This window comes from Lolium rigidum, chromosome 3, assembly GCF_022539505.1.
Source record: "Lolium rigidum isolate FL_2022 chromosome 3, APGP_CSIRO_Lrig_0.1, whole genome shotgun sequence".
Classification (NCBI taxonomy): Eukaryota; Viridiplantae; Streptophyta; class Magnoliopsida; order Poales; family Poaceae; genus Lolium; species Lolium rigidum.
Window position 1 is genome coordinate 109,814,011 of NC_061510.1, and position 13,351 is coordinate 109,827,361.

The 13,351-nt window shown below is 49.8% G+C and overlaps 1 protein-coding gene across 1 annotated transcript; it reads left to right on the forward strand.

The window, feature by feature from the left end:
• The first annotated feature begins 10,829 nt into the window (after positions 1 to 10,829).
• On the forward strand, positions 10,830 to 11,171 carry LOC124698672 (putative cell wall protein). Its single transcript, XM_047231140.1, has one exon. The coding sequence runs from the start codon at positions 10,830 to 10,832 to the stop codon at positions 11,169 to 11,171; it is 342 nt and encodes a 113-aa protein (XP_047087096.1).
• Positions 11,172 to 13,351: the final 2,180 nt, after the last annotated feature.

Below are 13,351 nucleotides of genomic sequence, written 5' to 3' on the forward strand. Positions count from 1 at the left end.
TTATTGAAGGGTATGATCTTCTCATCTCAGCTTGTATTGTCTTCCCTCTATGATTTGTCCTTTTGTCCTATAAGCATTGTGCTTTCCATCTTGAAAGTTCCAGTTACTCTATACCTAATGTGTACATCTATATTCATGCACATTTTTCTTGTTTGCACACATCTAGGGGGAGTTTCTCTCTTGAAAGCAATGCTATTCGTACTCTATTCTTTGCAAAATCCCGGTATTGTCATCAAACACCAAAAAGGGGGAGATTGAAAGAACATATCATGATCTCTGAGGTTTTGTGTGTTTGTTAACAACACCGGTGACAGTTTAACTATGTGCTAAGTGGTTTACAGGTATAGAAAAGATTCTACGGGTAAATCTCGTCCCATCCAAAAAGGAAGAAAAGAAGAACAAGATGGTGCTCTGTCCATGGCCGGCACCTGCCGGTGGTTCTCGGCCGGCACTGCCGGTGAGTGCTCCCCGGCACTGCCGGCGTTTCTGGGCCGGCACTGCCGGCCTGTCCGTCGTCCTGCTGAAAAAGGAAAAGGGCCGGCACTGCCGGTGTTTCTGGCCCGGCACTGCCGGCCTGTCTGTCGACGTGCTGATGCAGAAATCTGGCCGGCACTGCCGGCGTCTCAAGGCCGGCACTGCCGGCGATTCTCTTCCAACGGGCAGAAAAGTTGGTGGGGTATAAATACCCCCCTCCACCTACCTTGGAATGGTGCTCAAACCCTAAGATCTTCATCCACCATTGCTTGAGCCACCAAGAACACCAAAATAGCCAGATCTCCTCCCTCAACCACCCAAATCCCTTGTGCTTTGGAGAATCGAAGGAGAAGACCCCGATCTACATCCTCACCGAAGCGTTTTTCATTTCCCCCTCTTATGCTTGAGGGCCCCCTTGCTAGTGTTCCTATTTGGATCCCTAGTTGTTGTTGTTGATGTATGCTTGTTGATTTGTTGTGTTGTTACAGATTTGGGAGCCTCCAATTCAGTTGTGGATGTGTGCCCCAAGAACCTTGTAAAGGCCCGGTTTCCGCCTCGAGGAAATCCCTTAGTGGAAGTGGGCTAGGCCTTCGTGGCGTTGCTCACAGGAGATCTGAGTGAAGCCTTCGTGGTCTGTTGGTTTGGCTTGCGTAGCAACCACACTCCTCCAAACGTAGACGTACCTTCTTGCAAAGGAAGGGAACTACGGGAATCATCTCTCGTGTCAACGCGTGCTACACTCTCGGTTACCTCTATCCCACTCTATCTCCTATATATTGCGTAGCTATATCGTGCTTAGTTGATAACCTTGTCATATAGGTAAATTCACTTAGTTGCATATCTAGAGAATTTACCTTTGTGTCAAACCTAAATTGAAAAAGAACTAAAAATTGGTTAGCACCTATTCACCCCCCTCTAGGTGCGGCATACGATCCTTTCAGGAGGAGGAGGAGAGGATGAAGGTGAGGTGGGAGGAGAATAAGAGGAATGTGGTGGGGGTGGTGGCCGAACCTTTTGAAAATTCGAGTGAAGGAAGGTTAGCAGTGGAGCACCATGACATGTTGCGCCACAACATATTTTTTTTAAAAATCATCCAAATCTTAATCCTGAAAAATCTCCTATTTCCTTTTTAATTTGAGGAATCTAAAGAATTTGTTAAATGGCAATCGGATGTAAAATTTACCGTTGATACATTTTCATATAAAAAAAAGTTTTTTAGCGGAGGTCGTATGCAACCAGAAAAGCAATTTTAACAAAAGATGGCACCATTTTGCAAAAAAAGTTGAAATTCGTATTTATTAAGTTTCATTAAAACTAGATGACATAACACATGAGCAACTCGGAGGATTTTATTTTTTGAAATTTCTATCATTTTCTTGTTTTTTAAAAAAACTGAAAACGCGATCCGGGGGGGGGGAGGGATTTTGGCAGCACTTCCGAGGTGCGCGGCACCTATAGGTGCGTCACTGCTATTTGAGGTAGAAATGACACACCTATATGTGATGTGCCACCGGTAACCCTACACCCTATCTATAACCAAGTTCCACACTTACCAATGGTGCACCACGTATAGTAGTGGCACACTACCTCATTAGGTGTGCCATCCTAGTAGTGAGGTCCCCATAACGTGTCCATTGAGGGCTACAACACCCATGAGCACCACCGTCAATTGTGGCTTCCCTAGATCTGAGGTTTCCCCCAGAAACAATGGAGCAACAGACACCCCAACCATCGTCTCCAACGGGGAACACAACACCCACACAAGCCGCCGTCGATGGTGGAATCTTCACCTACTTCAATAACTAGACCACCGTCTCCTCCTCACCGTGGACCGCCACACCACACGTGCCAAACGATCCGCTGCCGCAAGGCAGCACCACCACTGGCTAGATCCCTTTGCACCGAGGATGAAGATATCCAAAGGTGGAGGATTCCACATGGCTGTGTGGCTGATGTCATGGCCACGCACACATCGGGCCAAGGCGCCCATACAAGATCCGCCGCCACAGCGACGCATCCGAGCCGCAATGGAGGGACGCCCCCACTGCCGCCATCATCATTCAGCACGGGATTTGCCCGGCTGTGACCCGGGGGAAGAGGGAGGGGAATTGGGGAGGGCGGCGGCTAGGGTTAGGGGAGGTGGAGGAGGAGAAGGAGGGCAACACAATATACCTATCATTTCAATTCTTTGTGTAGAAATGAAATGAAAAGACATCGATGCCATCATTTCGTTTGCTAATTTGGATTCCGAGGCTGAAAATTCCCGTTCGGCTGCCACAAGGATTCATGAGATTAAATGATTTCCATAAAATTGATGGGGGTTATGGATGAAAATTGGCTTAACATATAATATATACCAATTCGCTGGAATTTACAATTGAAATGAGGGTTCCAACTCCATAACAACCAAACATGCTAGGTATAGAATCTCGATTGAGTTCCGTGATTCCGACACGAAACAATGGCCGAGCTCTAAGAGAAAGGCCATAAAAGCTGCAGTTCATATATAGGTACATTAATATGTCTGCAATGCTCGGAAGGTGACGCAGCTGCATAGTTCCAAGCTGAACATAATGTTTTGAGCCTCTGAGCGACTGAATCTTTGATAACTGTATATACAGGTGTATCTGCCTAATTAATGAATCGCGTAGTTGTTATTCTAGGCAGCAACTTTCGGATTAGTGTACGGTCCAACATGCTGATAAGCTAAGCTTGATGAGGAAGGGATCATGCACGGTTTGTATCTAGTACTAGTAAGATAATCTTTCCATGGCCAAGGCCCAAGGGTAGACGACACAATGTCCTATGCCTGCGTTTTTAATCAGTTAAGCCCATCACCAGGTGAGGTGGTGTACATGTGTGAGGAGCAAGCTAGCTGGCCGGCGGGCATAATGGAAGGGGGGAAGAGATCGACTGGGGCAGTCGACGATCTGTCGTCTCGGCTCCCATATATTCTCTCCGCGAACCTGTCTAGCACTCTCCCCTCGTCTCCGCGTGCCGAGCATGTCGACTGCATGTGTAGAGACTAGAGAGAGAATCATGCGACAATTCATGCATGTAACCATGTCGAGGTCGAGGTGCAACTCTTATGAGCTAGCGTCGTATTGAGGCCTCCCACCAACGCTCGTAGCGCCTGCCACGTTCCCCCACTACAAGCTGCATGCACGCGGCCGGACGCTGGCCTCTCTCACATGACAAACTAAACAAGACTAAGCAAGCAGGTACTATATGCAATTATGCATGTTGAGATGTTTGTGGCGGAGCTTAACACAACAGCTAATGTGCCTCTGGATCCTGGGGCTTGCAGGAGAGATCTAAGAGAGCCTGCCTAGCCTAGTGCCCCGTCCTTGTTTTCGTGGCAATTTATATCACCACTTGGTTTACATATATTTGATCGCCGACCGGCGTTTGTGGGCGGCATGATGAGATCATAAGCGCTTAGATCGGTTAGAGGAAGAATTGTCCCGATATGTCAGTGTCATGGCAACCAACTTCTTCCTTGTGATGCGATCAGCTGCACTTCAGCCTAATGCAGAAACACTGAATGTCTGACACCGAGTAAAATCGTGATTGGTGAGGTGCATCTAAAGCCTTTGATCAGTTGATCTAAGTTCATAAAACTCCACATGTGAGTTGTGACTGGAATTACCACCTTTTTTTCGCGTAGGGTGCTGCGCTGCGTGGAATGTAGACGGATTAGTTGCAGTGAAATCAATAGTTTTTTCATGCACAATTCAAAAAAAAAGGGTACGATAAAGTACGGGCAAGAAACTACCGCTATCTATCTTCGGTCAGCAGGCATAAGCCTCAGGGCAGAACAGAATAAGCGGGAGCTCATAGTGGGCTCAAAGACACGGACGGAACCAAACACCAAGTTCAGGTTGTCCGACCATCATCTTAGCCCAATGACGTTTTGGAGACATGCCGTGGTAAGGCTTGTACTGGGCTAGGATTGATAAGCCTTACTGGGCTGTTTATGATATGCTCGATTTTCTTTCCGCCCACCATAAGTTGAGCTTTAATCAAACAAGAAGATGGTAAAAATAGGTCAACCTACATTCCAAATAATAAGGATTATATAAAATTTTAAAATTCAAATAATCTGAAGTTCTATAAAAGATCTGAATTTTTCCTGCAAAATAAAACTTCTGCTACTGATCGCTTGGAAGAAACTAATATAAGATGGACATCTTCAAGCAGAAGACTGCGCTAGACTGATTTTACTTTCCTGCATTTCAAGAACAAATGGCTGCCATCTTCATCAGCTCGATTACACATCAGGCATCTTGTGTCCAACTTTACTATCTTCCTCTAAATATTCATCTGTGTTGGTAAGTTATTATGACAGAGCCTCTAAATAAATATTTTGACCTTACCTGGCTGTTTCGATTCCAGATTCTCTTTCATACCGGGTCAGCTTCTGCAGGTGCCTCAGATGAGCTCGTATCTCTATGGTTCTGAGGATCACGGAGACTAAATCCTAGTATATAGGCCGACTTAACCAAGAACACACCTTTGTTGTCAAAATGCCATAAAATCCAGTCATCCATGTATGTCTTTATCGAAATAGACAGAATTTCCTTTGCATCTATCGGATTGAAAATGAACGGGACCAGGTTCTCGTCCCAGCTTGCATTATCATTGTCTAGCAGGTCTGAAACTCTCATCGGTTCATCTCGGCCGTTAGGCGTACGAGGACGGGGACGACGAGTAGTACCCACTGGGATCCACGGATCTGCGAATGCATCAATGGATTGGTTGGGAGAGCTAGACCGGGAAAAACAGCTCCGCTCCCGTCGCCTCCCCGTGGGCGACCGGGGCGCCCCGGCCTCCCCACCCTCTCCCCCCCTTCCCCCTCCTTCCCCCGCCGCCGCCGCCGGCGGGAGCCGCCGGGCAAAGCCCGGGCGGTGCTGGCGGCGGCGGTTTTCTCCTCTCCCGTGCGCTTGGGAGGCCCGACGGGGCGGGCTCGACCAGGCGACGTTGGAGGGCGCCGGCTCCGGCCCAGGACGGCGCGGATCTCGCCGTGGCTGGCGGCGAGGCGGGCGGTCGCGGCGGTGGTGCCCAGCGCCTCGCCAGGCGACGATCCCGCGTCCATGGTGGCGGCGGCCGATCTGGGCCCGCGGGCCTAGATCTGGGCTTGTCGGGCCCGACCGTTTTTGGGGTTGCTCTCTGTTCGTGTTTGTACGCAGAGGCCTCCTCGGCCATCTTCCGTCGCGGCTGGGGTCGCGCTCGGACTGGACCGGCGGCGCCGGTTTTGGCGATCTGCCCGCTCGGGCTTGTCGGAGCTTGGTTGAGCTTCCGGCGGTGGGGCGGCATTGGGGTGTCGTCCCGCCTTTCTGGAGTCGCTGGGGCGACGTCCTTGCTAGCTATCTGGGACGAGGTCCTTGGGCCGGCTCAGTTCTGCAGCTACTCCGGCGGCTGCAGTCTGCTCTCCCTCCGACCAACGTGGTTGTGCTTGTGCAGGTGTGCTCGCGCGCTGGGGATGGTGGACATCGGGTGCCGCCAATCTAGGGTCTTGGACGTCTAGATTTGGGTCTGGCCGATACCTCTGCCAGCTAGCACGTGGTTCCTGCGGATGAGTTGAGTTGGGGCTAGCTCACAGTGTGACTTAGGTTGGAGGCGCGGCGGTGATCTCCGCCTTGTTCGCTCTACGTCCTCGCGACGGCGTCCGGAATTTCTATCTAGGTTTGGACCTCGGCGAAAGCAGCACATGGTTCTGACCTGTGCCGGCGACGGCGTCACCTGCGGGTGTCGTTACCTTGTTGAAGGCGTCCCGATGATGGTCCTCCTGTTCGAGATGATGGACTCCATCCCTTCGCTTCAATCTGCGCCTCTTGGAGGCCTCGCTTCGTGTAAGCTTCTCTAGTAGTGTCTTGTGGAGCACTGTGTGACCTCCCGCTGGTGTCGCAGCCCTCCCGCAACGTCGGCCTGGCTGCATTTACACGGTTTGCTGCGGTAGCTGATTTCCTTCCTAGCGCCTTGGGGGGCTTTGCTAGGTCGGCGTCTGGTCGTAGCTCTTGCCGGTGTGCCTTTCCCAATGCCAGGGGATGATGTTGTGTGTTTGGTCTGGACCTAGCCCGAGCTCCATGGGTGGTGGTACTCGGGTCTGGGTGAAAACTTTGCAGGTCCTTCCCTGCCGACGACGATGACGCATTTTTGCGCCATTCACCTTCTTGGAGGCGTCGCCGCGAGACCCTCCCTCCTTTGGTTCCTCAAGCTCTGCTAGGTGGCCGGCCCGTCGTTGAGTTCCCCCGTGAGTTTCAGTCTTGGTGCGGTGGAGGTTTGTTGGCGTGGACTAGGCTGTGATCGCTCCGGTGCAACAGAAGACAAGGCTCCCTCTTCATGGATCAATTGGCGCTTCGGCTTGCTTTTCTGTGTTGTCTTTTGTTGTGGTTTGGGTTGTGCGCTTGGCGCGTGTGTGTTGTAACTCTTGGTGTAACTCCTAGCCGGTTGATGGCTTCGTTAATTCAAAGCCGGGCTCACTTCGAGCCTTCCGTCTAAAAAAAAAAAAAAAAAAAATGCATCAATGGATTCTTCAAACCCGATTCTCCATATGACCCCATGTTTCAACAGTTTCGGTCCCTGTAATATACTTCTCCAAGTATACGACATGTACATCTTAGGAGTAGCTTCAAGGATAGTGGTATCGGGGAAATACATAACTCTAAGGACCATGGAACAAAGAGAGTCGGAATTCTGCAACACACCCCAACTCTGATGAGCAAGCATAGCCAACTTGAAAATGTGAAAGCCTCTATAGTCTAAACCACCACCTTCTTTCGGCCGTGTCACATTCTCCCAACTGATCCAATGACACTTATTCTTCTAACCTTGACTATTCCACCAATAGTGACATAGCACTGCACTAATCTCTCCACATAGAGATTTAGTGATATCAAAACAGAACATAGCGTAAGTGGGGATAACCTAAGCCACCACTTCAATCAAAATTTCCTTGCATGCTAACAATCTTTCCTCCCACCTGTGAATACGTTGCCAAATCCTATCATTCAGATAGGCAAACTCCTTTGCCTTCGAAGCCCCTAGATGGACGGGCAGGCTCGGATAGCGTTTGTTCCACGAGTCCCTCGGAATACCAAGAACACCAAGGATAGTATGTTTCACAGCCTGCTTTGTACCTTTACTAAAGATTGATGTTGATCTATCTGTGTTAATCATTTTACCTAACTGCATCTTATGCACCGCGAGAACATGTTGTAACCTCTAAGCATTCGCCACATTTTCACCTTCATAACAATCAAAGACTCATCGGAAAAGAATAGATGATTTTTTTGGGTGTAGTAGGAAAAAGTTGGATCCCGTGATTAGTGCCCTCCTCTTGTGCATTTCTTCACGGAGCTAAAAACCCTCCGCACACAAAATGAACAAATAAGGGGACAAGGGGTCCCCTTGGTGAAGACCCCTCTCTCGAACAAACTCCTCTTGAAGAGTCTTGTTCACCTTCACACGATAGGTTACTGATTTTACACAATTCATTGTTAGATGTATAATACGTAGGGGTGTATACGTAAGACTAGGATTGATCATCTTGTACTACAAGTCTACCCCTCCCCTTGTACCTCTATATATACCCCCAAAGGGTCATGAAATATAACACAATATTCTAGGGTTTTACAAATTCAATATGGTATCAGAGCGGTTAGCCTCGCGGCGCCGATCCTAGATCCTCCCACCACTTCCGCATCGCGCCGCCCCCGGGGAGATCTCTCCTCGGGGGCGCGGCACCCAGTCTTGATCAAAGATTAGATCGTTTCTTTAGTTTAGATCTTAGATAAAATTCGAGTTCCTAGATTAGATCCAATTAGCCACAAAATAAATCCCTAGATTATCAAATCCTCAACCGCGCGCGTCCTCGACTTCGGCAAACGCACGCGCAGACACGATCATGCGCGAGTCACATGGATATGCATGTTGCATGTCCAGGCTGCACTTCCTCGAGCGATGGGAGCCAGGAGCCAGCATCAGGACGTCGCGTGCATGGTGCATCCGCCTGGAGCTACACCATACAGCAGCCCGCGCTTGCGGCCAGGACGCGATCTCCACCGAACCGACGTCGACCCCACGCCCGCCGGCACGCTTCTACACCAACATCAAGCCACCTCGCAACTACAACATCAACGACGATCTGCACTACACCGAGCTAAACTACAACGACCCGAGCAACTACGTCAAGCTGTACGACTTCACCAAGATCTATATCAAGTTCTACATCGCCAAGTCTACGTCAACATGGTCTCCATCGACATCCTCGTCAACACTGCCGTCGCCGCATACGACACAAAAACCCCGCCGCCGCCGCAGAACCGCTGCCGCCGCCGCACTACGACAAAAACCCGCCGCCGCCGCAGACCCACTGCCGCCGCCGCACTACGACAAAACCCGCCGCCGCCGCAGGGCCGCTGCCGCCGCGCGCGCGCGAAAAAAACCCGCCGCCGCCGCAGAACCGCTGCCGCCGCCGCACAAAAACCTAAAACCCTACGACCAAAAATGCGTAATTTTTTGCGCATTCGGCGAATACGGCTACACCACATATGACGACTACGACATCGACCACACCTCGACCACGGCTACATCATGATCGGCTACCTCGACATCGATATCAACAAAACGTCTACAGCAACTCAAGAACTCCAGTCAACAGCGTCTGTGTCGTCACTTGCGTCCACGACACTCCCGCTGTGACTGCGGGAGGGAAGAGGAGGTACTAGAAGGGGATGCCGACGATGAGAAGGAGGAGAAGAGGATGGAAGCGCGAGACTTCAAATCCAGTCGCAAGCGTCCGCTTCACTCCTGCTACGACTGAGGGGGGATGTTAGATGTATAATACGTAGGGGTGTATACGTAAGACTAGGATTGATCATCTTGTACTACAAGTCTACCCCTCCCCTTGTACCTCTATATATACCCCCAAAGGGTCATGAAATATAACACAATATTCTAGGGTTTTACAAATTCAATATTCATTACCTTTAGGGACGGCTTGTGCTTCCATAGACCTTGAGATTGAAATGTTTTTCTCGGTGAAACACAAGGACCACTCAGATTGAATGATAGTTATTCAAAATTAGGTGTAGGATGGCTGAGATTAAATGATATAACGATACCCCTGGCCCTTCGGGAATTTACACTGTTTTAAAATTTAGGATCTATGGAAGCACAACCACAGAAAATAGCCCATTATGTTAACAAGTAGCATAACCGTTCTGCAACCAAAATGGAGTAGACAAAGAGTAGTTCGTCTGGAGAGTCCGTATCACCTAATTTAACTACTCCCTCCAAAAGCAACCGAGGATGTGGGCAAATGGAGTGCAAATACATCGAATGGGGACTGTGCGCTATGTGGGGAGTTTGAGAATTGTAATCATATCTTCTTCAACTGCCACTTGGCAAAGTTTATGTGGGCAGGGATTAGGGAGATCCTGTCGTGCGCTTGGAACCCAACAGGGGTTGGGGACTTTATCGCTATTGTCCAGGGCTTGTCGGGGCACCTCCGTAGATTAGCTTGGTTTACCTTTGCGGCTCAATGCTGGACACTTTGGAATGTTCGCAATAAGCTAGCTATAGAGGGAAAGGTCATCGGCAGCCCGGCTGATGCTATGTTCAAAATGTCTATTCATATGCAGGGCTGGAGGGTTCTGGTCAGACAGGAGGACCGGAGACTCTTGGACGTGGCGACGGACGAGGTTAGACGGCTACATGGGGCGACAAGGACATGAGCTTCGGGCGGTGCATCGCTTCTCGGCAGTGCCCTTCGTCGTCGGCGTGTGTTAGCGCGTGTGTGGATCCCGTTCTGTGTTGGTACTCTATGCTTTGCGATGTCCCCGAACCTGTGTTGTTGCATGTGTGACTAGAGGTACCAGTCATGGTGGCGAGTGTGTTGTATCATCGAATTCGTGTTGTGGGGCTATATATATATATATGGCCGGGCCTTTGGCCTTCTGTTTAAAAATGGAGTGCAAATAAGTAGCCACCTCCAAGGTCGATCACAGCCGGTGCTTAAAGAGCAGGAGAGAGTAGCTGGAACCTGGGCGTAGCTACCAGATCAATAACTTCGCAGGGTCTGGCATAAGCTTTCTCGCTTCCATGCACAACGGCGCAATAACACGCCCGCGCGGCGCGTGATGTGCGATCCATATGAGAATTGAACGCGCCGCCTTTTCCCTCCCGTTCCATTCCGTAGCGCGCCAGCAGGCTGGATCCATGCGCTCTATATAAGCCCGCCGCACGGAGCACCATCTACCACAACGAAAGCAACAGCCAGCGATCGGGACAGCAGCAAAGCTCGCTACCTCCTACCACTGGTCACGATCACAGCTAGCCACTCGACGATCGACATGGCAAAGTCGGCGTCCCTGCTGATCCTCGCGGTCCTAGTGGCCACGGCGTGCTTCGCCCGGCTGGGCTCGGCGGCGCGCGACGTCCCGGCCGAGAAGCCCGTGGCCGCGGTGGAGGATGCGGTGAAGCGGCCGGAGACGTTCCAGGAGGGGACGGTGCTGATCCCGGGGATCGGGCGATACGAGCTGGGCACCCACTACATGCCGGACCTCGGCGGGCTGGACCACAGCATTCCGGCCGCCGCTAGCGGGCAGTTCATCCCCGGCGCCGACGACACCTGGGTCCCCAACCCCGGTTTCGAGGTGCCCAACCCCTTCCGCCCCGGCTCCGACTCTCCCTGATCGAGCCGGCCGGCCAGCCGGACAACACGTCCACGTTACGCCCATCCATTGGTAGCTATAGCTAGCCTGCTATAGATTGATTTCCGTTAGCATATGTTTGCTTGAAATTGCTATAATAAAACAGCTGCTACATGGCCATGCATGTACACGCATGTCGCATGCATGTATATGAGCGACTGTCGTGGGCCGACGGCGTTTTGATTCAGTGTGCTGTGTGCGAGAGAGATTGTGTATGGAGTATGGGTGGTACCATTCGCGTCCACTGAGCCAAGCAATTTTTTTTTTTTTGCCCCCGTCATTTTTTGGTCGATTTGTTTTGTATGAGGGTTTATTTTTGATTCCCCTTACCAAAATGCTAACTTTTTTTGTAATTAACTTTCCCTTTTCATCTATATATATGAAAATGCAGTGTCCTATCGGTTGCTCAAAAAATGGGATACCATAATGAACGAAAGGTTTGACATTTAAAATAGGAAAACTAAACATAAGTTGGTCAAATGTATTACAAAATTATGGCATGCTTTTAAAACCGTACGTCTTTGATGGTTTCTACATCAAATCGTTAATTATGTGAGATTTATACATGGAAAACAAACATGAGTCTAGATTATGCGTTTTCACGAATTGGACGCTTTAGGGTTCATTGAATCTCAGAAAGTAAGAAAAATCAAGCATACTGTTTGTGAAACACTTTTTTTGAGCTTAAGTTGCTTCTGTCGTATTAATGCTATTTGTTAGCAGCGAAGGATTTTGAACAGCCGCATGATCCGTTCATCACGAGGGGTGAGCATATTTACGACCGAACCTGCTGACAAGGACACACCTTTCACAAGGCAGGTTGTCGAAGTGCTGCTTTATCACCAAGCCTCCAAATCAAAGAGAATACCATGACAATGATACGATAAAACATGAGAAACTAAAACAGTCCTAACGCTCCGGCAACAACTACCGCGGCCAAACCGGGACATTGATGGAACCGGATGACAGTATTTGACAAAATGCCACCACCACCGAAAAGTCACAACTATGCACATACAAAACTAATACACGAATACCAAACTAGACGCCACAAAAGACCTGGTGCTCCCCTGCCAATGGCTACTAGCTAGGCCGCCGGAGACGAGGGAGATGGACATTGTGTTCGGGAATCTAAGTTGCATGCTAGATCTTTAGTTTCAGAAGTTGGTACACTGGATCTTTAGTTACCTGCAATTTATTTTAAGGGGAAAAAAATATGTCCAGGCGTCTAGCTAGCTAAGGGTGACTTCTTTTGGGCTTCTGCTTATGCATAAGCTAGCTTCTAGAAAATGGTGGGAAAAAACTGTGGTGAGAAGAAGCTCCTAGAAACTGGTTGCTCCTATTCTTTTGGGCTTCCAAAAATTTGGCTTATTTGATGTGTTGAGTTGAAAATGTCTATAACACCCCTAAATTAAAATATGTGGTCAAATAAGTGATGATAACTATCATTTGCAATTTATACATGCCAAAATAAAAGAAATCTTTAGTGTTTCGAATAACAATAACTTCTCAAGCAATTTACAACTATCCATTAATTTACAATTACCCAACAATTTGAACTATAGCGGAATATCAGTTCACATCCAGAGAAACAATCGAATAAATTGACCATCAGCAGAACATCATGACACCATGACAATACAAGTGGGAATTGGAAGCTTAGCAAAACGTCTTGACAATACTGTAATATACAAGTGAAAATTGGAAGGATATCCATGTGGCTGCGAGGAGGAACTTGTCGGGGAGGATGAGCTCGAGGAAGCCGATTGGAGGCTGGAGACGAGGCCCCTGTCAGCGCCTGCCTGGGAGGTCTCCGCGGCGACGGTCAATGGGCGGGGGCGGAGTGGCCAGCTCGTCCTCGGCGCCGATCTGCAGGGAAGTTGGCTGGGCGTGTAGGGGCGAAGAAGCAGGGGGCTCGTCCGGCGGGGAGCGGCGGCGGAGCAGGCGGAGAAGCTGGTTGTGCCGTGCCGGGGCGGCGGAGCAGGTGGCTGGTCCGGCAGGGAGCGGCGGCGGCAACACGTAACCCTAGAGCAAGCTCGGGTGCGCACGGATGGGGAACGATTCGAGTTTGCTCACGAATCTCAGCTCCTTTTTTTTTCCGTTTCACTTGTCCATCCAAGGGTTATACTTCGGGGTGGCATTTTGCTGTAAATAGAATCAAC